Raw genomic sequence first — 22,395 nt, 5'->3', positions numbered from 1 at the left:
TAAAAAAACTTGAACATACGTACAAAATTAACTATAGGAGAAAAAAAACAGTTGCATTGCCATGCCTAATACAAACAACATATATTTTCATATCATACACTCTACATATAAGTTATATACAAATTATTTAATCAGACACTAGAACTTTAGCAGTATTTTGCTTTTGTGTTTACATTAGTATATGTTTAGGTTTATTTTGAGGCAAGTGGCAAGTTTTCTGTGGAAACACCCTTAAGACTGAAATAGACTGGGATATAATTTTGGATGAATCAGTTTTACTTACTATTGCTCACTGTTTTGTCATTGCCCTTTCTAAAAGACATTTGGTGCTCCTATTCAAAATATAGGTCTACCTAAATCAAGTCCGGAGTGTCAAAGTAGTTCCAGTTGACCGTTTTACCATCAGAATCATTTTAAGTCATTATCATTTCCGTTCCGGATTTGAGAAGATGTCCTTTTATTTTGGCACACTAAGGCTGGGTGAATCTAAAGGGAGTGAAACCCAAACTTCTGCCCCTCAGGGTTGCCGTAAAGACCCTGGCAACTCAAGCCTGCTAAATTAAACCCATTAGCCTCACTGTTCACAGTCCTCTCTCTGATGCCAACAAGTCATAGAACATAAACACTTTGTAATAGACCCTTCAGACGATGGATAGGAGCAAGGCAGGTTCTCCCAGCCGCGGGCTTACTGGCACTGTGGAGGCCTGGAACTGCATCACCATAGCCCACTCACACGATAGTTCTGGAGAATGTGATCCCAACACATTGTTCCTCATCACATAATAGAACCTTTTCAACTCAGGGCGAACAGGCCCACCATGGAGAGGGAGAAAGGGGGAGAATGCCCCCATGGGAGACCTGGGAGACTGCTCTTTAAACCAGGGCAGATTGGAAACAAATGCAACTTGGCCTAGTTGTTAATTTCTTAAAATAGGTTTATTTTCATACTAATATTTCTTTATGAAAATGGTCAAAATATTTTCATCTTAAAATAACTGATGTTTGGAAGGCTGGTGCCAATAAAGTATTTCTGATATTTTGTGATGAATATTTGAATTCACGTTTTTCATATCTTTTTTCTTTAATTTGATTAATATGTGTCTTTTTGTATTTATATGTGTGCACTAGAGGCTTCATTAACAAGAAAATGTTCTTGTGAATGCAAGCACACTTGGCAATAAAGCTCTTTCTGATTCTATATATTTCTCAGGTGTTTAGGATGGTCAGAACAGGCACTTTAGTCTCTCTGCTCCAGCTTTTCAGCACCCTTGCTCCCAGAGGAGGTAAGTGATGTCCTCTCACAACTGCATACAAACCCTCTCCTGCTTGCCTCCACAGCCCCTCTTTAGATGTAACAGTGATTGATAGATAAAAAGAGGCAAGGCACTGAAGAAAGAGTTAATTAATTAAGTAAAGATGTGATTAAAAAAGAACCCAAGAACCCAAACCTTTTCCAAGCCTTTGTAAATTACTTCTCTACATCGCCTGTACAAAAAGACTGAATTTATGTAGTTTAAATCCATTATTTTCAATCCAGTCACCCTAACATGGCCAGTTGATCAATGCTTCTTTTCATTTCATTCTCAACATTTCCTTTTTTCTCTGCATAGCATTTTCTCAGGATACCCTCTACCCCTTTGGACCAGCTCACAGGGATTTAGAAACCCCTAAGATGGATGATGGCAGCTCTCCAGAGATTCCACTACTAATTCCATTCATATTCTTCAATATGCCCTATAGGTCCCTTTATGTAAGTCTCCAAAATATGAACAATAACTGAGATAAATCACCAAAAATCTCATTGCAACATCATAGGTGTTCAATTCAGCGGTGAATTGGGAGATTGGTGTAAATATTCTTGGTGTTCTTAGTGATCTGTTCATCCATCTACCTGTATGTGAAGAGATCAGTGTAATAGCACACTATCTTCTATTCCCCAACAGGTCAACAACAATGGAGTGATCTCCTTCAGCATTCAGGTGAGTCAATTCACTCCAGAGGCTTTCCCCCTCAGTGACAGTCGTTCCTTCATTGCCCCTTTATGGGCTGACGTGCATAATGGTATCCGTGGAGATGTGTACTACCGTGAGAGCACAGACCCAGAGATCCTGGAGAGGGCTAATCAGGATGTCAGAAAGTATTTCAAGAATATGGTATCGTTCACTGCCACCTGGGTCTTTATTGCTACCTGGAATCAGGTCACCTTCTACGGAGGCAGCCAGACAACACCGGTGAGGCAAAAAGAGATATATTCAGTTTGTCACTGTTTTATTTGCGTGACCAATTAAAAAAAAAAAAACTGAGCTACTGAGCAGTATGTACTGTTTGATCACCACATGAACAACAAAAGAGAGTAATCATTATTTGTTTCTTTTCAGGTAAATACATTTCAGGCAGTTTTAATCTCAGATGGCCAAGCTTATTTTGCTATGTTTAACTATGGAGAGATCAGCTGGAGCACAGGCACGGCTAGTGGAGGAGACCCTCTTACAGGCTTGGGAGGAACCACAGCACAGGTAATCTTGAAAATCACAGCTGTTACAGAGGTTGCTGTATATTATGGCCTATTTCATTACATTCTTCTGGTTCTTTGCATCAGGTAATTCCCTGGGAAATGTTTTCACCCTCTGCAAACTCACAACATAATCTCTTTGATCTCATGATTTTCCTCATTCTCTGCTATGTTTGCTTTCTCTAGGCAGGTTTCAATGGTGGAGATGTCAGCCATTTCTTCAACCTTCCTGGATCACGCTCGAACGAAGTGGTCAACATTGAACAGACCACTAATGTCAACGTGCCAGGACGGTGGTTCTTCCGCATTGATGCCGAGCAGATAGACCCAGCAAATGGCTGCAGCTACACTGGTATAACAAAATGCATATAGTTGTAGTTAGAGAGAGTTATATTTTGTGGTAGCCTATTTGCTACATTTAATTAATATTTTACTCATAAGATATCTTATATCATTTGTGTGCTCTTTGGTTATTTTGTATGTACACTTTTATTTCAACATGTTATCTATCACACCATACCCAATCTTTCTCTTCCTCTCGTTGCATTTCTGCAACCTTTTTTTTTTTCAGGGCGGTTTTACCGGCGTGGAGAGATTTTCTGGCTATCAGACCAATGCACTCAACGATGTAGGTGTCTTGATCTGGATAATGAGGTCATCTGCCAGGAAACTCCATGTGGTCAGCTAGAGACCTGTGAACAAGTGGAGGGGGCTTATTACTGCCAGCCTACCCGCACTAGCACCTGTGTGGTGTTTGGAGACCCCCACTACCACACTTTTGATGGATTTCTGTATCACTTCCAGGTGCAGTATAGAGTTAAAATGATCCCATTTCTATAAAAATGGTCAGTAATAGTTATCTACCTTTTTTAAAGGGATAGTTCACCCAAAAACAAAAATTCTGTCATGATTTACTCACCCTCAAGTTGTTGCAAACCTGTATGAATGCCTTTTTTCTGCTGAATACAAAAGAAGATATTTTGAAGAATGTCTGTAACCGAACATTTGATGGGCCCCATTTACTTCCATAGTACTTTTTTTTTCATACTATAGAAGTTATAAGGGCCCATCGAACTGTTTGGTTACCCATATTCTTTCAAATATCTTCTTTTGTGTTCAACAGAAGAAAGAAATTCATACAGGTTTGGAACAACTTGAGGGTGAGTAAATGATGACAGAATTTTCCTTTTTTGGGTGAACCATCCCTTTAAGGGAGCACTATTGGCAGTCCTGGGCTGGCTCACTTTGTGCTCTAGAAAATGACCTAAAATGACCTAAAAACAAATTTTTGCAAACTTAGTCATTCACTAAAAAAAAATGTGATAAAAGATGTGATAGTCCAATGGTATATACTTACTTTTTTATCACCCAATAGGACCCAAGTTCAAATCCTGACCTAATATATCTTTTTTAAATGAACAAAATTGCAATTGAGCTTGACAGAACACCATGCATTTTCAATCCATGGAAAGTACAGCTTTGATATTTCAATAACTTCAATAAATACTCCAACATTTACCTTAATGGCTGGACCAGACCCCCCATGACAACAATACTGGCGGCTCGACTGGACTGACCACAACTAGACACAATAACCATGCAACTTATTTATCAGTATACAAAAGTGCACGTGGCCCATTAAATGTGCACAATGCTTCTGGAAATAGTAAAGTATAAAATGTTCTGAACCTAGAAACAAATTAAAAATAATACAAATCATATTTCACTGATTGATTTTATAAAATATCTGTTATAAGAGGGTTATGCTGAAAGCAAAAGCTGTTTTAAGATTATCATATCACAAAGCTGAATATAATGCTGATTTGCTGTTTTGTTTTTGCTTTGTAAAGAACTGTAGGATGAAACTGTGTGATCTCCTTGATCTCTTATCCAGGGTACTTGCTCATATCTGTTGGCTCGTCCATGCTGGGAAATGCCTGGTTTGCCCTTCTTCAGTGTGGAGGCCAAAAATGAAAACCGTGGTGTGACCACTGTGTCCTGGCTAAGGGACGTGACAGTAGAGGTGTACAACCACCGTGTCACACTACCCAAAGGGACTCTGGGAACTGTGCAGGTTGGCTCTCTTCATGTTTCAGTCCTTTAAATTTGAAGCTACTCCTCCTACTAAATTGACCAACTGTACAATCAGTATGAATAACAGCTTCGTAGATTAAATTGTTCTTGCAGGACACAGGCGATATAACCTTTCTCAATGTCTTTCACTTTGTGTTTCTGTTGTTACAGGTGGATGGCCTGATAAAGACTCTCCCTGTTCAACTTCAACTAGGCGCAGTCAAGGTATACCAATCTGGTGTTGCTGTCGCTTTGGAAACAGACTTTGGTCTCTTGGTGACCTATGACGGATTGCACTACGCCTCCATCTCCCTCCCCAGCTCTTATTTCAACAACACTTGCGGTCTATGTGGTAACTACAACGATGACCCCGCAGACGACCCCGTGTTGCCAGATGGCTCGCTGGCAGAGAGCGTAGTGGAACTAGGTGGTAGCTGGCGAGCCGAGGACACAGATTTTCGTTGTACAGATGGCTGTGCCCAGAACTGTAGCTTGTGTGAACCGGCAGCTGAAGCATTCTATTTCCGCTCAGACTACTGCGGGCTGATCAATAAAACTGACGGGCCATTCAGAGACTGTAGGGCTGTGGTAGACCCTACAGCATTTGTGTACAGCTGTGTTTATGATATGTGCAGCAATCGTGATAACATCACCACCCTTTGCCAGGCTATACAGGCATATGCACTTGCATGCCAGGCCCTGGGAGTCACTATACGACCCTGGAGATCACGCTCGTTCTGTGGTGAGTGAGATCAGGTGTGATCTTAAGGTTAATTCAACATCTTTTAGAGAGATTAAATTAAGTATACATTATTTAAAGGATTAGTTTACTTCAGAATTAAAATATTCTTGATAATTAACTCACCCCCACGTCATCCAAGATATTCATGTCTTTCTTTCTTCAGTCGAAAAGAAATTAAGATTTTTGAGGAAAACATTCCAGGATTTTTCTCCATATAGTGGACTTCAACGGTTATCAACGGGTTGAAGGTCCAAATTTGTTTCAATGCAGCTTCAAAGGGCTCTACACGATCCCAGCCAAGATTTAAGGGTCTTATCTAGCGAAACGATCTGTCATTTAAAAAATAAAAATAAAAATATATATATATGTACTTGTTAACCACAAATGCTCGTCTTGCACGTCCACGACTTCACACATTACGCAATCATGTTGGAAAGGTCAGGCGGTAACCTGACGTAGGTGGAAAATGTAAGGTTGGGCGAAAAAATTCCATCTCATTTTCTCCTCCAACTTCAAAATCGTCTGACATCATTGTTTTATCTTTTTTTTTTTTTCTTTTTTTTAAGGGCGTTTGACTTAGTCTTTGCTTGTTCACTTTGTAAACACTAGGTCGATACTTCCGTATCGAAACTACCTTTTAACATGATTACATAATGTGTGGCGCATCACAGCTAATGCAAGACGAGCATTTGTGGTTAAAAAGTATATACATTTTAGTCTATAAATTTATATAAATTAATAAAATTTGTTTTGTTTTTTTTAGAAAATTACAGATCGTTCCGCTAGATAAGACCCGTATTCCTCAGCTGGGATCGTGTAGAGCCCTTTGAAGCTGCATTGAATCTGCAATTTGCAAACCCGTTGATAACCATTGAAGTCCACTATATGGAGAAAAATCCTGGAATGTTTTCCTCAAAAACCTTAATTTCTTTTCGACTGAAGAAAGAAAGACACGAATAGTTTGGATGACGTGGGGGTGAGTTAATTATCAAGAATATTTTAATTCTGAAGTAAACTAATCCTTTTCTCACTTTATATGCTCTTTTTTTCCACTGACCTTGCATTTTTCCATTTGCTATTGGCTCTTAGTGTTGACATGCCCTGAGAACAGCCACTACCAAGTCTGCACGAGTGCATGTCCTGCCTCCTGCTCCGACCTGACGTCTTACCTCTACTGTACCCATCCATGCACTGAGGGCTGTCAGTGTGACCAGGGCTATGTGCTGAGTGGTAGCCGCTGTGTCCGCCGATCTGAGTGTGGATGTGAACGTGATGGCCTGTACTATGCCCTAAATGAGACCTTCTGGGCAGGGGAAGGGGGCGAGGTGGGTGAAGAATGCACCCAGCGTTGTGTGTGTGGCCCGGCAGGTGAAGTGACATGCTTCAATGACTCTTGTGGAGAAGGCGAGGTGTGTGCAGCAGAAGTCGGGCTGTTGGGGTGTTACCCTCGTCGCGAAGCAGTCTGTTTGCTATCCCAGTCTCAAATACTGGCCACGTTTGATGGGTCCACAATGCCATTCCCTGATGAGAGCTCATTCTACCTGGTGAAGACTTTGGGACGCTTGCCTGCAAATGTTACATCAGTGGAAGTGAAGATTGGCAGGAAGTTGGTGAATAAGGGCCCAACATGGCTAAGGCCAGTGGTCGTTAGGGTGGGACATTTGGAAGCACAGATAGGTGGCTCGGATTTCGACTTGATCAAGGTTTGTGGTGTCTTGCATAGTTTCTAATCTACAAAAAAAAAACTCAGTTCTCAGGTCTGTGAAACTGAATCTGATGCTGTTAAATAGATACTGACTTCAAAAGAAAGACAACTAACTATAGCAATATCATTATTTAAACAGTAGATTTGATTGCTCCTCAATATATTCTTACATATTGCTGAGACCAATTTATCGGATTGTATGACATGTGCTGATGTTGTCATACCTCTCTCTGCCCAGGTCAATGGTGAACCAGCGATTCTTCCATATGTTCATCCAGTGGAGCCTCTCATGATATACCGGTCCTCTGGTAATATCACAGTGATTGAGTGGAGTGGTTTAGTCCGCTCCCGATATTCACGTCAAGGCCTGATAAACATCACTCTTTCTACTCTCTTTTACAACACCACCTGTGGTCTCTGTGGCTTCTTCAATGGAGATCCAATTGACGACCTCCGGCTTCCTAGTGGAAGGCAGGCCGATACAGCCGACCAGTTTATTGAAGGCTGGCGAGCCATTGCAGATGATCTGACATGCAATGGCGATTGTGAGGACTTGTATCGTATGTGCACAGATTTAAGGCTGTACCAGAGCCCATGGCTGTGTGGAAACATCAATGACCTGGTAAACAGCTCATTCCTGGCTTGCCACACGGCTGTTAATCCCTCTCCTTTCTTCAGAAACTGCCTCTACAACATGTGTGTACGGGAGGGAAACCGTTCTGCCCTGTGTAACTCCCTCCAGGCATATGCTTCAGCTTGCCAGGATGCTCAGATCAACCTGGGAGCCTGGAGGAGTGCTACCAACTGCCGTAAGAGTGTTAATTGTTTCTCTCTTTTACCATTTCCAACACCTTTTATCCTAGTTACATGATTTCCTTCCCTTTCTTTCTTTCATTAGCTCTACCCTGTCCAGAAAACAGTCATTTTGATGAGTGTACATCTGCATGCCCTCTCACTTGCTCTAACCTGGATGATCCAGAGGAGCCGTGCCCTCTAACCTGCTCCGAGGGCTGCCAGTGTGAAGAGGGCTTTGCCCTCCGTGATGGCATCTGTGTGGCACGTAGTGACTGCGGCTGCTTCTACCTGGGTCGCCAGCTGGCCACCAATGAGACATTCTGGACTGACTGGGAGTGCCAGGAACGCTGCTACTGTAATGGCACAGACAACAGTGTCTACTGCACCTTCTCACCCTGTCACCCAGAGGAGTACTGCCAGGAGAATGAAGGCCTATTTTTCTGCCAGCCAAGGACTGAGGCCATGTGTGTTGTTGCTGGATATGGCCACTTTTTGCCATTTGGAGGTGTACCATTTGACCTCCAGAGCAGCTGTACTCTTCGTCTGGCCACTACCGAGTGTGGAGAAGGGGACGAGGATGGGTTTGGTGGACTAGACAGTGCAGAGACAGTTCTGGGAGGACTGCCCATGTTCCAGTTTTCGGTTCGGAATGAAGAGAGAGACACAAGTCAAGCTATATGGGTGCGGGGATTTGTTTTGGAGGTCTATGGATATGAAATTGAGGTGTCCCGAAGCTTCAAACACACAGTCATGGTAAGATTGTCCTGGAAAATATGTTGAGATTATCAATAATGTGTATCTTACGATTTTGTTCTCTTTGTTTTAAACAGGGCCATGTCCAAGAATAGTAATTTGTGTAAAACTTGTATGAATTTGAGTAACACAGATTTGTTTCACAGTGTGTATAGATGTGATCCAAAGCTGATTTGGATCAGTACAGAATTCACCTGCACTAGAACAGACAGCTACTGATACACTTTTTGGCCATTTGCTTGAGTGGCAGACATTTCATAATCACAAGAATTCGTCTGTAATTCTAGAACACAACCTTTTGAAGGTCAAACTCCTCATTTTTATGACACAAAGTTATTTTAATGAACTGAAGAGCTAAACCGGGAGTAATTTTTTTCAGGTGAGGGGTATAATATTTCAGTCAGCATCTGTTAGCATACTGGAGCAGATACAGACGGAAACTGATAACTGAGTGACGTCTGGAATGAGTTCACAACACGTCTGGAATGAGTTCCCAACACCACCGAAAGATCTGAGGAACTTTAGATCAAATAAAGATTGAGGGGAGAAGAAAACCAAGTTAGAAAATGAGAGACAGAGTGAATCATCGAGAAACTGGCTTTTGAACTATGTTAAGTTTAGATAGAAGATGAACAAGAGATGGAACAGCTAGGAGATGATACAGAAAGTGATGAATCATGTGCCAAAAGGAGTTGATGACTATTAATAAAAAAAGTGTGATTTTTATTTTATTTTTTCACTTTTAGGTGAATAAAGAGCGCATGTATCTGCCTATAAAACTCGGTCCAGGGAAAGTTAACATCTACACCCTTGGTCTGCAGTTACTTGTGGAGACAGACTTTGGACTGAAGGTGGAGTACAAACCAAAATAAATATCGCAAACCTCTTTTTACTTGTAAAACACACAGACAGAAAAAAATGCAAAACCTTTACATTTACATTATCCAATGTGTAAGCCGGTTAATAATATCTCTACAGGTGGCTTTTGACTGGAATACTCTACTGCTCCTCACTCTTCCTCGCAGTCTCTTTAATGCCACCTGTGGGCTCTGCCAAGGAATGCCCATTTCTGGTCCCACTCTAAGTGTCAGCGAATGGGGCATGGCATGGGCAGACCGTGACACCTTCTGCCAAGTGGGTTGCGGGGATTCTTGTCCCCGCTGTGGATTGGTTGAGAGGGACCTGGCTGCTGAGGTCCCCGCTCAAGTAACGGATGCTGTTGGTAACACTGACATGGATAACGGTAGCCCAGGAAACCGTTTTCATCTTGCTGAAGGGTTGTATGTTTATGTCGAACCTGAGGCGGTGAGATTATGTGGACTTATTATAGACCGTGGAGGTGTGTTTGCACGCTGTCACAGCAAAGTGGCACCAGCCTACTTCTATCAGAGCTGTCTGCAGGATACATGTTTGGATCAAGGTGCGAGAGAGACCATCTGTAATTGGCTACAGATTTATGCCAGTACCTGTCAGACACAAGGAGTATCTGTCACTGACTGGAGAAGTTCCACACCCTGTGGTAAGAAATATGTCTTGTAGTTCTTGTCACAATCTTGTTATGCATTAAATTTAGTGGTGCTTGCTGAGGCAAGCATCACGATTATTATAGCTCATTTTTGAGTATGTATGAGGAGTATGTTCTACAGTAAATCTTGTGGCTCATTAAGAAGAGGTGTGCTGTTACTTTTCTAAATGGTCAGACTTTCACCTGATGAATGATTTTTTTAAAAAGGACTAGAGCCATTTCTAGAGACTAGAATACCATAGAGACATGGGGGTGGGCTCTTTGACTTGAATCAGTAAGCATCCACATAACCAGCCAAAATTCCCTAGCAACTGTATAAAAACATTCAGAAAAACACTCAGAATGTCTTAGTAATAACATACCACATTATGGGAAAGCACCATGCATATTTCCTTCAGAAAATGTAAAGATTTAGAATTTTAGTAACATTTATGAGGCTGCTATTAAACTATTAAGTCATTTTATGCATTTAGATTCACATATTGTTTGCAATTCTATAGCTAACATGAAAATGCTATTCAGTAACCACTTAATGCCTGGCGTTATGCTGTCTAACCACAAACCATGGCTTACTTTACATATGTTCTGTTTTGCCAACATAGAAACTAGAGGACATTTTATCACAATCAAGGCCCTGTGAATGCCACACATTCATATAAGCCTTTTACAGAGAAATACAATACATCCTCCCCTTTACTTCTCGAGAAACTCACCCGTCCAATGAACTCCTCTTGTTTTGCCCCCTCTGTGTGTGTGCCCAGTGCTGTCGTGCCCTGTGAACAGCCACTATTCCAGCTGTGTGATGGTGTGCCAGCCGCAATGTGCCCCTGCACGTGGACAGAGAGACTGTAACCAGTACTGTGTTGAAGGGTGCCAGTGTGACCAGGGCTATGTGCTTAACGGCAAGAGCTGTATCCTCAGTCAGAACTGTGGATGCTACACGGATGGTAAATACTATGAGGTGAGACAGCATGTCACAAAATTGGACAAAGCCAATACAAAGCATGATGCTGTATGATAAATGTGCAGAACAAATCAATTTGTTTTGCTTGTCAGACATGAAGGACAAACATCTCAAGTATTGCCACATTACAAGATCTTGTTTAACACGTTCATTATGTCCAACAAAGTAAACCATCAGATTGAAGGGTGATTCTCACAAAACTGTATTTTCTGCTAGCTTTTTTCAAGGTAAATGTTGGTGTCTTTCCAAAAAAGGACACCAAATAACCAAATGATATAAGCAGTCCATAAAATTCACACATTTATGCACATCAAAGCATCCATGAAAAGAAACCTGCTGGTTTACTTTATCCAGATAAAAAACGTAGTTCGTGTATGATCTGGCCATACAACGGTAGGGTGTTTTGACGTTCCGTTAAGTCTATATTTCACACAATGTGTGAGGGCTTGCGCTCTTCAGAAACAATCACAGAATATGACAGAGCTGGTGTTCTAAAGCGAAACACACACTGGAATGAATAATTCACTGAAAACGCTATGTGAGTGACTATTCTCTCTTCCATCTCTGATGTAATCAGCCTGGTTTTCTTTACATTATCGCTACTTTTGACTGATTAAATGAATTTGCTTACTGGATGATTGAACTGAAAACTTTTCCGGAGTTTAGGTCTTAAAGGGATAGTTCACCCAAAGATAAAAATGATCCCATGATTTACTCACCCTCAAGCCATCCTAGGTGTGTATGACTATCTTCTTTTAGTCGAACACAATCAGAGTTATATTAAAAAATGGTTTTATAGTGGTAGAGAGTGGCGGTCCTGATTTTGAAGTAAAAAAATGCATCCATCCATCATAAAAGTAATCCATATGGTTCCGGGGGTTAATAAAGGCTTTCTGAAGCAAAGCGATGGGTTTTTGTAAGAAAAATATCCATATTTAAAACTTATAAACTAAAATAACTAGCTTCCAGCAGACGGCACACATGTACATTTAAATAGTTTATTAATCATTTACTTACACTTTCTATGTGATCTTATGAACCACTGACAACTCCTAAATAACTGTTTTGTAAATAATGCAATACATCATTTAGATATGATAAATAATCATTAATAAAGTTTGAAAATACAATTATTAAACACATTATAGTTATGCTTATGAATCAAGAATAAATCATTTATAGCTGTTTTTATAAACTGCTTATTAATGTCTATTAATGCTTTATAAATTATGAATTAACTGTTTACTAATGCTTAACTAATGATTAATAGCGTGCAGTTATTATAAAGTGTTACCCATTTTTTAATATAACTCCGATTGTATTAGTCTGAAAGAAGAAAGTCATTTACACCTAGGATGGCTTGAGGGTGAGTAAATCATGGGGTAATATTCTTTTTTTGGGTAAACTATCACTTTAAGATGATCTGCGCAAAAAGAAAAGCAAAATCGGGTTAAATGGTTAGAACAGAAATTTTCGTCTACCAGGGTTACAGGTGCTTGAGCTATTGTATATGCTCAGTGTGATAAACTCCCGATTTCTAAGATAATTTAACTGCGTGCCATAAATTACATTATTGACGCAACCTCAGTTATTCCTTTGCGTCAAATTATTTTAAGGTGTTAAGGATTTGGAGTTAATCGCATGCAACGCGTTAACATTGACAGCTCTAATATTATATATATATACAGTATACATTCTTAATCAGTTACTGTATCCAATCATTTTATCTGAGAAGCAAATTTACATAAGACATAAAACCTGTTTTTGTGAAAATATTTTGTCGTTACATTGCCATTTTTTCACGTTCAAGCTAAAAAAAAAAATTGAATGGTTTTTTATTCTTTTATCATCTTTTCTTATATCAAGAAATAAATAATAATTTGGAATTTTAATATTAATTGATCATACTGAATATAACAGTGAATTTAAGACACTGAATTTAGTATACCTTAGCAACCAGACACTATATCCAAGCACTGTGGTGTCAACTTTTGTATGGGTAGCCTCTACTCACATGTTTTTCAGTAATGTACAAAAGAAAAAAACCTAGCATTGCTCTTTTGCTTTTTGTTGGATACAAAACCAATAAATGTGTTACTTGTTTTTTATCTATTTACTCTGTCTCTCAGCCTAAGCAGTTGTTCTGGAACAGTGACTGCACTAAACGCTGTCAGTGTATTGGACGGAATCTGATTCAGTGTGACCCAAGGCGATGTAAATCAGAGGAGGAATGCGTTCTACGTCATGGTGTGCGAGGATGCTTTGCCCGACGTAACCAGCTCTGTGTGGCATCAGGGGGTGGCGTATTCCGTACTTTCGATGGTGCCTCTCTTCGTTTACCTGCCTCATGCTCCTTTGTTCTTTCAACTATCTGTCACAAGCTGCCCGAGTTGTCTTTTCAGCTCATTGCCAATTTTGACAAGTGGAGTACACCCAACCTAACCACCATCTCCCATGCTTACCTCTACATCAACGAGGAGAACATTCTCATCTCGGGAAACACGGTCAAGGTAGGAACACAAAAAATTTACTTCAAATGATGTACAGTATGGAACAGGAAATCACTCAGGTGAAGTGGTCTACTATTTCCTAGGAGAATTTAAAGAAAAAAAAACAGGTATTTTAAAATGATACTTTAGAACAGAGCTCCAACCCTAATAAAACACACCTGAACAAGCTAATCAAAGTCTTTAGGATTACTAAACCGTTATCCATCTTATTTTTAACGTAAGAACTGGCGCAGCCATTTTAAATTGAATGTGTATGGCTTCTGGTGTCATCCGCTTCCAGTTATTTTAACTGTACAAAACAGCTTGTTATGCTGCTTGATAATGCAAACTGGTATTTCTTACTATAATATTTTATGTATTGTCATAAATATAAACACTGTAGCACAAATTGTTTTACAGTTAACTGCACTTTGTTATTCTTCTTGTGATTTACCTATAGCCGCTAATGAATCGGAAGTCTTGCACATTCACTAAAAAAAGTTTACTTCCATGTTACAAAATAAGGTGGAAAGGCTGTTGAGTTTGATCAGGGTTGTAACTACTCTACAGGTAGTAAACTATGCTTTAGAGGATGAGTTGTGAGATTGCCTTTTTTTATAGGTTGACTATGAAATTATGATATAATGGTTAAGACATTAGATGTTTCCAAGCTAAATGCTGAGTGTTTTTCTCTTTTAACTCAGGTAAATGGTACGCCCGTGTCCGTACCTTTTGTCACAGGTCTAATGACACGAGTATCCACATCAGAAGGATTCCTAGTGATTGACACTCCTCAGGACATCCAGGTGCGTTATAACCGATTCAACACCCTCAGCATCATGATGGGCCCACGGCTGCAGAACAAGGTGTGTGGACTGTGTGGGAACTTTAACGGGGACCCTAATGATGATTATATCACCTCTCGTGGAAAACCTGCCATCAGCTCACTGGAGCTCGCTCAGAGCTGGAAAACCAACGGCATGCAGAACAGGTTAGCAAGAAAAAGTTATATTTATTTACCACTAATTATTAATAAATTTCATCTTGTCCTCTTTTCGTTGCCACTCATTTTCTATCCTTTATTGCTTGACTGTTGCCTATAGTTGCGATGAGACACAGTATGTGGCCCTGGCTCAATCCTGTGATAATACAGCAGTGTCAGAGCTCCAGGGGGAGGACAACTGTCTGAAACTCACAGATTTGAAAGGTTTCTTCCAGCCCTGCCACGGCCTGCTGGACCCTCACCCCTTCTACCAGTCCTGCTACATGGACGGCTGCTACAACCACCGCAAGGCCCAGGTGTGCGGCTCTATGGCAGCCTACGCTGAGGCCTGCCGCTCTTTCGGCACACTTACCACCAAATGGATCGCACTGGAAAACTGCTGTAAGGGGACGCTGCCACCTACAGGATAAGAAGGAGAAGTGTAGGAAGTGAAAGGCTTCCAGGCTTTAGGGTGAATTCAGGGTGATTGGGACATGTTTTGCATTGAGATGACTTGGAAAAAGTGTCCCAATCAACCGGAATTCACCGGAATTGTCATTTTTAGAATTTTATTTGGATCTGAAAAGGAAAATATATGTTTGTCATTGAACATTTGCACACACACACACACACAAAACCTAATTTGGTTTTTAATTTGCACTTATAGCTGGAAATTTTACAACTATAGTGTAATAGACACAATTTTCTGAAATTATCAGAAAAAAACTTTACGAATTAGCAGATGAATATAATGATACCTTGTTAATGAACTTTATTCTGTGTGTGTTTGTGCGTGTGTGTGTGTGTGTGTGTGTGTTTCTGTGTGTGTGTGTGTGTGTGTGTGTGTGTGTGTGTGTTCTGTGTGCTAACTTTGTAACTGGACCTGTCTTTAGCAGAATGGATCTATGACCCCTGTGCAGGAGAGATCTGCTCTAACAACACATGTGAGCAGGAGAATGGAGGAGATCTGTGTGGCTGCCCTGAGCTACCTAGCACTGAAATTAGTAAGTAAAACAAATCATACTGTAGAAGAAATAAATAAAAATCCATTTGTAAATTATTATTATTCACACTTAAACCCTACGTATTAAACCCAGGCACATAAACCATCCTGCACAAGTTACCTTTTATGTTATAGTAGTGGGCTAACTGCTAAATTAAAAGGTAACATTATGAATTGGTATGAAATATTGAGGAAACGTTTAAAAGACAATACACAACATCTTGTTCTTGTGATATAGGTGAGGATGACATTATCCAGGCAGAGGTGACCTGTAAACATGCTCAGATGGAGGTCTCTATCTCTAAGTGCCGTCTGTTCCAGTTGGGCTTTGAGAGGGAGGATGTACGAATTAACGACCAGCACTGCGCTGGTATCGAGGGAGAGGATTTCATCTCCTTCCATATCAACAATACCAAGGGACATTGTGGCTCTATTGTACAGGTGAACAAATCTCTCATTAACAACTGTTCAAGAGCAGTCTCAGTTTAGACAGTCTCACTTGTTCCTCTTGCGAGAGAATGGAAAGTACTGGTCCTGGGAAAGAAAATTTACTGTTCCTTTCACATCCATTTCCATACATGTGAATACATGCAAAGAAGTTCAAGTTTGGATCAAATTTGTATAAAAAATTTTTTTTTGAGCAATAGCTTAGACCAGCAAACCAGCTTTAGTTAAATATATATTTCAGCAAGGTAGTTATAGGCTGTGCAAAAAAAGCCTTTTTCGGCCTACAATTGAGAGATAATTTCATGTAGATCCTATATGCTATCTTGCGATGAGTTAAATGATTAGTTTCCATCCAATATGGTGGAAATTAATCTATTTTTTCAGTGCTGAAAAGTATAATTGGAAATAGTTCCATGTGATTGCAGTGCATTATTTAATAATTTGCTGCATGTTTTTATGCTTATTTGAGAATTAAAGCAGTTTATAATAATATTATAATTTATAATGCTATTTGTGTTGTGCGCGAGAGATTGCTTACAGTATGAAGTGCGTCTCAAAAACATTTTAAGTCTGAGTACTGTTGAATAAAAGTGCTTTACGAGAAGGCAAGTTAGGTTTTGGTTTTGATACAGCCATAGAGCTCTAAAAGTACACCTTTTTTGGAGTTCATCACTCATAAAATATATTTTTATTTATTAAACCATCCATGCAATTAAAATCTTAATGAGTTAAAGTTAGACTTATGCTTTGATAAATATCACAGATTAAGAAAAATGGTCCTCAATGGTCCAATGTATAAGAGTATTAAATGTGTAATAGTTCAGTTCCTAAATTATTCAGGTTGGTACAAAATAAACCATGAAATTTCTTTACAAATATGTTTTGCTCATTCTCGCTATTATTTTTTTTGTGTGTGCATGTTCAGAATTACAGAAGATAAACTCATATTCTTTTCATTATGATTTTGCTTTCATTGTATGCTGGCTAAATATATACAGTCTGCATGGCTGAAGATGTTATTTTCTGTGGAAAGCTAATTAAATTCACCATAACTGTGTGTGTGTGTGTGTGTGTGTGTGTGTGTGTGTGTGTGTGTGTGTGTGTGTGTGTGTGTGTGTGTGTGTGTGTGTGTGTGTGTGTGTGTGTGTGTGTGTGTGTGTGTTTGTGAGTCCAGTCAAATGGAACACACATTATGTACAAGAACACGGTGTGGATCGAGAGTGTGAACAACACGGGGAATGTAGTAACACGTGATAAGACGATCAATGTGGAGTTTTCTTGTGCCTATGAACTGGACATCAAGATCTCTCTGGAGACAGTACTGAAGCCAATGCTCAGGTCAGCTGTCAGACAACATGCACCCCTCACAAAAACTACTACCACTGTATTACCTTGTATAATACCACTGTGTATTCTTTGAAGTACCTCAGAGAACCAAATACTGTAAATAACAGAAAGTTTGCATATAGTAATCATACTGCACCTTGGTTTATATAACATTATCATGGTAGGCTATTTTTATCTCTTTTGCCAGGTACATCACATTTTACAACACATTTACTATAATTAATAACAAATATAGTAAAAAGCATAATATCATATATTACATGCACTTTAACATTGTACAGTTGGATGCTCCAGAGATGGGACAAATGATAAAGATAATAACTCTCCCCCTTTTTTTCCTGCTGTTCACAGTGTAATAAACCTCACACTGCCGACCCAAGAGGGCAACTTCATCACAAAAATGGCCCTGTATAAGAACGCCTCGTACCGACATCCGTACCGTGAGGGAGAGGTGGTGCTGAGCACCAGGGATGTTCTGTTTGTGGGGGTGTTTGTGGAAGGAGCAGATGATAAACAGCTTATTCTCATTGTTAACATGTGCTGGGCTACACCATCTCGTTACAGCAGTGATCGCCTTCGTTACATTATCATAGAGAGAGGGTAAGGAAATAGCTTATGAAAATAATCATACACAAACTATGCTTAGCACTGAGCATAGGTCAATACATATTTAACATAATATTTAACAAAAACATACCAATGAGTTTACAGCCCTCACATCACATACTGTAACTTTAATTCCAGGTGCCCTAACATCAAGGATAACACTATTGGCATGGCTGAGAATGGCGTGTCCCTCACCTGTCGCTTCCACGTCACCGTCTTTAAGTTTATTGGTGATTATGATGAGGTGCATTTGCACTGTGACGTGTCTCTGTGTGACTCAGAGACCAACACCTGCAAAGTGGTGAGAGCTTGTACACACACACACACACACACACACACACACACATATACAAATAAACAAACAAATAAACACATTTTTAGTGTATTTTTAGTTGTCTTGCCATTTATAACAATAGAGACAATGATAAAGGGGGTTGGTACATGATGTCCCACTGAACAACAGCTTGAACTGACAAATGCAAACATGATGTAGAGTAGATTTAGTGATGTTTTACATCTTGTTCATCTCTTTGAGAACTACTTCTTTTTTTTTTTTATAATAACTTTCTTGCTTTTACAGAATTGCCCTCATAACAAACGAAGTTATACAGATTACAGTCAGCATAAAGAACAGATCCTGTCAGTGGGACCAATCAGAAGAAGAGGTATGGATTATATTTCAGAGTTGTGCATGAATCCTGAGTGTGTATGAGGAATATGTGTGTAATTTAAGACAGCAATAGTGAAGGAAAAATAAGATGGGTGTATATTTGAGTGTGTATGTGAGTTTTAGCAAGGTGATTACAGCTATAAACGTGTGTGTGTGGTTCAGCTATACCCTATGTTTTGGGGGCAAAATGTCCCCACATTGATGACAATATCCAAAATCCTTGTCCTTGAGTCCTTGTGGGGACATTTATTGTTCCCCAGGAAGAAAACAGCTTAGAAATCATACTAAGTGATGTTTTTTGAAAAATTAAAAATGCAAAAAGTTTTCTGTGATGGGTAGGTTTAAGGTTTGGGGATATAATATACAGTTTGTACAGTTTAATAATGTCTGTGAATTGTCCCCATAAAACATGAAAACCTAACATGTGTTTCAGATTCAGACTGGTGTGAAGAGAATAATGGTGGCTGTGAGCAGATCTGCACTAGTCAAGTAACAGGCGCTGTGTGCAGCTGTGTGACAGGAATGCTGCAAAGAGATGGGAAGAGCTGCCGAGGTGAAATGCGAACACACACATTTACCTGTACTGTTTTAAAAAGAAAAGATAATTGGTGGATGTTGTCCAGTAGGTTTTTGATTATCGCAGAAAAGCAGCTCTGTGACCAACAAAAGTTTATGATTTTTACACCTTCTGTTCATCATAATAATCTTTTAAAATAAACACAACTTTTAGGAATTTTGAAGCCTTAACAATATAACCAGAAGTAAAAAGCTAAACATAGGCTATAAACAAACTACACTACGGTTGCAGGACTTCAATGTCACCACCATTAAACTTCAGACTTGCCCAGTCTTTATTTAAAAACATTTTTTTAAAACATTTTCCCTGAAAGTCTGAGTTAGAATAGTTTGCAAGACCGTGATTATGAACACAACAAGGCTATGAAAGTGGACTAGTGAGTAGATGGGTTTTACTGTTAGGTGTGAATACTTTTAATGTCCCAGACAACCTCTGTAGTCCCACTTGTTAGCAACCGCATAAATTTCACCCATAAGCAAAAAAAATTATTAACAGGTCCCAAACAAGTGCAACGAAAAGGCGTTTATAGGCATTCGCTGTAGCATATCTGGAAAGTACCATACCAAACACATTACTTTGAAAGGGACATTAAAGGAGTAGCCTGATAATAATCTCTGTAAAGTAACAGGCCACCCAGATCCAACACAAGAGTAGTATTAGTAATAGTCAAAAATTGTCTGAGCAAGTTACATAATACATTTAATGAAGCAATGAGCGCAGCATAAAACGCAATCTTGATTGGCATACCTCTACCCAAAATCTTTTCACAACCAGACCAAACCTTACATAAATCTAAAATTATCTAAAACGATCGCACAACGATCACAGTGCATGGATTTTCTCTAGTAGTTAGCTGTTCAGTGTACATCGGTTATACAGTGGTTATTGAGGTGCACTGTAGGATGGAATATACGCCATATTGAATTTAATGCAGATGAAAACAAGGCTGTTAGGGATGAATGTACAGTCTTTAAAATGGCACACTGTACATTTTTACAACTCATGACTTTTTAGCACTTTTTTGTTGTTTGACGTTTTTGTCTTCTGAAAGTTTATATTTTCAAAAAGACATTTCATCAGCTGAAAAATCTGATTGTTGTTAAACAACAGTACAATCTATTGAACACGCTCAAAAATTAAAGGATAAGTTCACTTCAAAAATTAAAATTCTGTCATCATTTACTCACCATCAAGTTTCAAACCTGTATGAATTTCTTTCTTCTGCTGAACACAAAAGAAGATATTTTGAAGAATGTCTGTAACCAAACAGTTGATGTACCCCATTGACTTCCATAGTAGGAAAAAAATAGAATAAGGTCTATAGGGGGTGGTTTTAACTTATAGTAGTAGACGACGTAACTTTTAGGGATGTGCTTTGTAGTTCTGCCGGACACAGACAGACATTTTTCGTATTAACAACATACAGTACTTAATTTTACTAAATCGGAATCATTCAGTGACTCTCACATAAAGACATTCATTTATTTTGTCCCTGAACGAATCAGTGTGTTTGAACAAATCAGTTGATTGAATGAGTCATTGACCTGTAGTGAAGTCACTGAAAAGCACCACCACTAAGCTTATCCAATCAAATTCAAGAACCATAACTCAATTTTGTATATTTAATTTAGGAACATTTTCCTTCACCAGAGGTTCGTCATTATACTGCTGTTTGTCCACACTTTTGTACACTACACTCACACAAATAGATCCTCTGCATATTAAATGTCAGCAGCATCAACCTTAGACATCACTATTTTGGCTCAGTTCAGCTTCTCTGTACTGTAACTCTAAACCAAAGTAAGTCTTGTGCATTCTTCATGACTTGACTGTGACCCTCCGTTCTCATGAACCTCTCATCTCTCTTTCTCTGTCTTAACAGTCACCAGTATGAGTACTGACCGTCAACCCCTGCTTCTTCTGGCAGCTGCTGTTGTAAGCATTAACATCTTACTGCAAACACACACCTCAATTTTCTTCTCTTAACATCCACCAAGCAATGCCAAGGGAGAGAGAGGTGTATACAGACAAAAGGGAGAAGCAAAACAGCCAGTGAGGGGATATGCATGTGATGCATCAGCAACCCTGCGGTGAAGACCACCTCTGAGCAGTTCCCTTCATCGAAGTGAAAACTGTGATCAAATACAACCAAGTGATCCTTCACCAGCTGGATATCTCAGACATAAAACAACGTGCCTCGGTCCAACATAAATACATGACACCCTTCAGACCCTGAAAGAATCCAACTCTTTTCTTTGGCACAACATCTAACCCCAGAAACCAAAAAAGGAAACTGTCACTTTGAAACGTAGTGATAGAGAGACAGCTACTGAATATTTCACAGCCACTAATGACAGATTAGCAAGTATTACTTATTAGATGATGAGAATCACTGAAGAGTGAGAGCACATGTTGCAAGAATGGATGATAATTCTCAACACGTTATGTTGTTTGTTTGTTTTTATTTAGTTGATTTGATGAAATGCATATCCTCTCCTGCTCTAATTCTCAATATGCCATTTTGTTTGGTATTTAAACCCCTTTTTGCCATATTAAAGTAATGCTGAGATCAAAATGCCAATCAACATTTGTGTTGCTTTGTATTCCTTTGGATAAATGAGTGAATGGCGTTCGTGACCAAAATACAAATGTTCTTGAGTAGCCAACTTTTAAAGCATCATTTATTTAAGCTGTATATAGTAGGCCATGTTTGATGGATGTGAACACTTTTGTCCTGTACAATAAATACTCAATGTACTGTATGAATCACTGACATAAAGTGAACTTTTAACTCCATCAGTCATCAACTCCATTTGCAATTTAGTCTGGCAATATCACCCATACTTGACTTGACTTGATGATGATGATGATGATGATGATGATGATGATATTAAAGAAAGGTTCAAGGATTGTTTCTAATCACTTCACACATGACACCACAGCTGAACTATACTGCATTTCCTGTAGGTTTGGGACAGCCATAACACCATGGCAACTTGTGTAGTCAGCTGTAGTCACTTACTGTATGCAGTCAAGTGACCAAACCCTTGATGTCCGTACTTACTGTAACAATGTTTTCTTATTCTATGGGCTGTTTGTTTGTTTTAATCCGATATGATTTATTTGAGAATAAAGTGAGCAATTCACATTGATTCTGCTTCTATTCATAGTGCATTAGTCATGGCTTCTGCAGCAAGCCAAAGAT

General features: G+C 39.3%; 1 protein-coding gene across 2 annotated transcripts; it reads left to right on the top strand.

Moving 5' to 3' along the window:
- Nucleotides 1-1,214: 1,214 nt before the first annotated feature.
- Nucleotides 1,215-22,341, top strand: tecta (tectorin alpha). Of its 2 annotated transcripts, none has more exons than XR_014627868.1 (25): nucleotides 1,215-1,283; nucleotides 1,611-1,750; nucleotides 1,944-2,231; nucleotides 2,379-2,516; nucleotides 2,699-2,864; nucleotides 3,084-3,316; nucleotides 4,407-4,586; nucleotides 4,757-5,327; nucleotides 6,417-7,030; nucleotides 7,271-7,841; nucleotides 7,931-8,580; nucleotides 9,327-9,431; nucleotides 9,559-10,099; nucleotides 10,867-11,066; nucleotides 13,199-13,579; nucleotides 14,263-14,549; nucleotides 14,662-14,942; nucleotides 15,437-15,544; nucleotides 15,782-15,984; nucleotides 17,165-17,328; nucleotides 17,689-17,937; nucleotides 18,082-18,244; nucleotides 18,524-18,608; nucleotides 19,047-19,166; nucleotides 21,073-22,335. XR_014627868.1 is itself a non-coding variant. In XM_084412885.1 (25 exons), the coding sequence occupies exons 1-25, from the start codon at nucleotides 1,220-1,222 to the stop codon at nucleotides 21,174-21,176; spliced, it is 6,609 nt and encodes a 2,202-aa protein (XP_084269011.1). In that variant the 5' UTR covers nucleotides 1,215-1,219; the 3' UTR covers nucleotides 21,177-22,341. The 2 variants fall into 2 exon arrangements, 1 of the variants encoding a protein (XP_084269011.1); XM_084412885.1 differs by having other exon boundaries at nucleotides 15,434-15,544; nucleotides 21,073-22,341.
- Nucleotides 22,342-22,395: the final 54 nt, after the last annotated feature.

Source organism: Rutilus rutilus, assembly GCF_951802725.1.
Source record: "Rutilus rutilus genome assembly, chromosome: 7".
NCBI lineage: Eukaryota > Metazoa > Chordata > Actinopteri > Cypriniformes > Leuciscidae > Rutilus > Rutilus rutilus.
The sequence above is the reverse complement of the archived record's forward strand: the minus strand, read 5'-3'. Positions and strand labels throughout refer to the sequence as shown.

Excerpts from the sequence above, each read along its gene's own strand:
- tecta (XM_084412885.1), top strand. The coding sequence starts at position 1,220 with ATGGTCAGAACAGGCACTTTAGTCTCTCTGCTCCAGCTTTTCAGCACC. Across the intron at positions 1,751-1,943 it reads TGCCCTATAGGTCCCTTTAT|GTCAACAACAATGGAGTGAT; the intron begins GTAAGTCTCCAA and ends ATTCCCCAACAG. Across the intron at positions 14,943-15,433 it reads GATCGCACTGGAAAACTGCT|CAGAATGGATCTATGACCCC; the intron begins GTAAGGGGACGC and ends ACCTGTCTTTAG.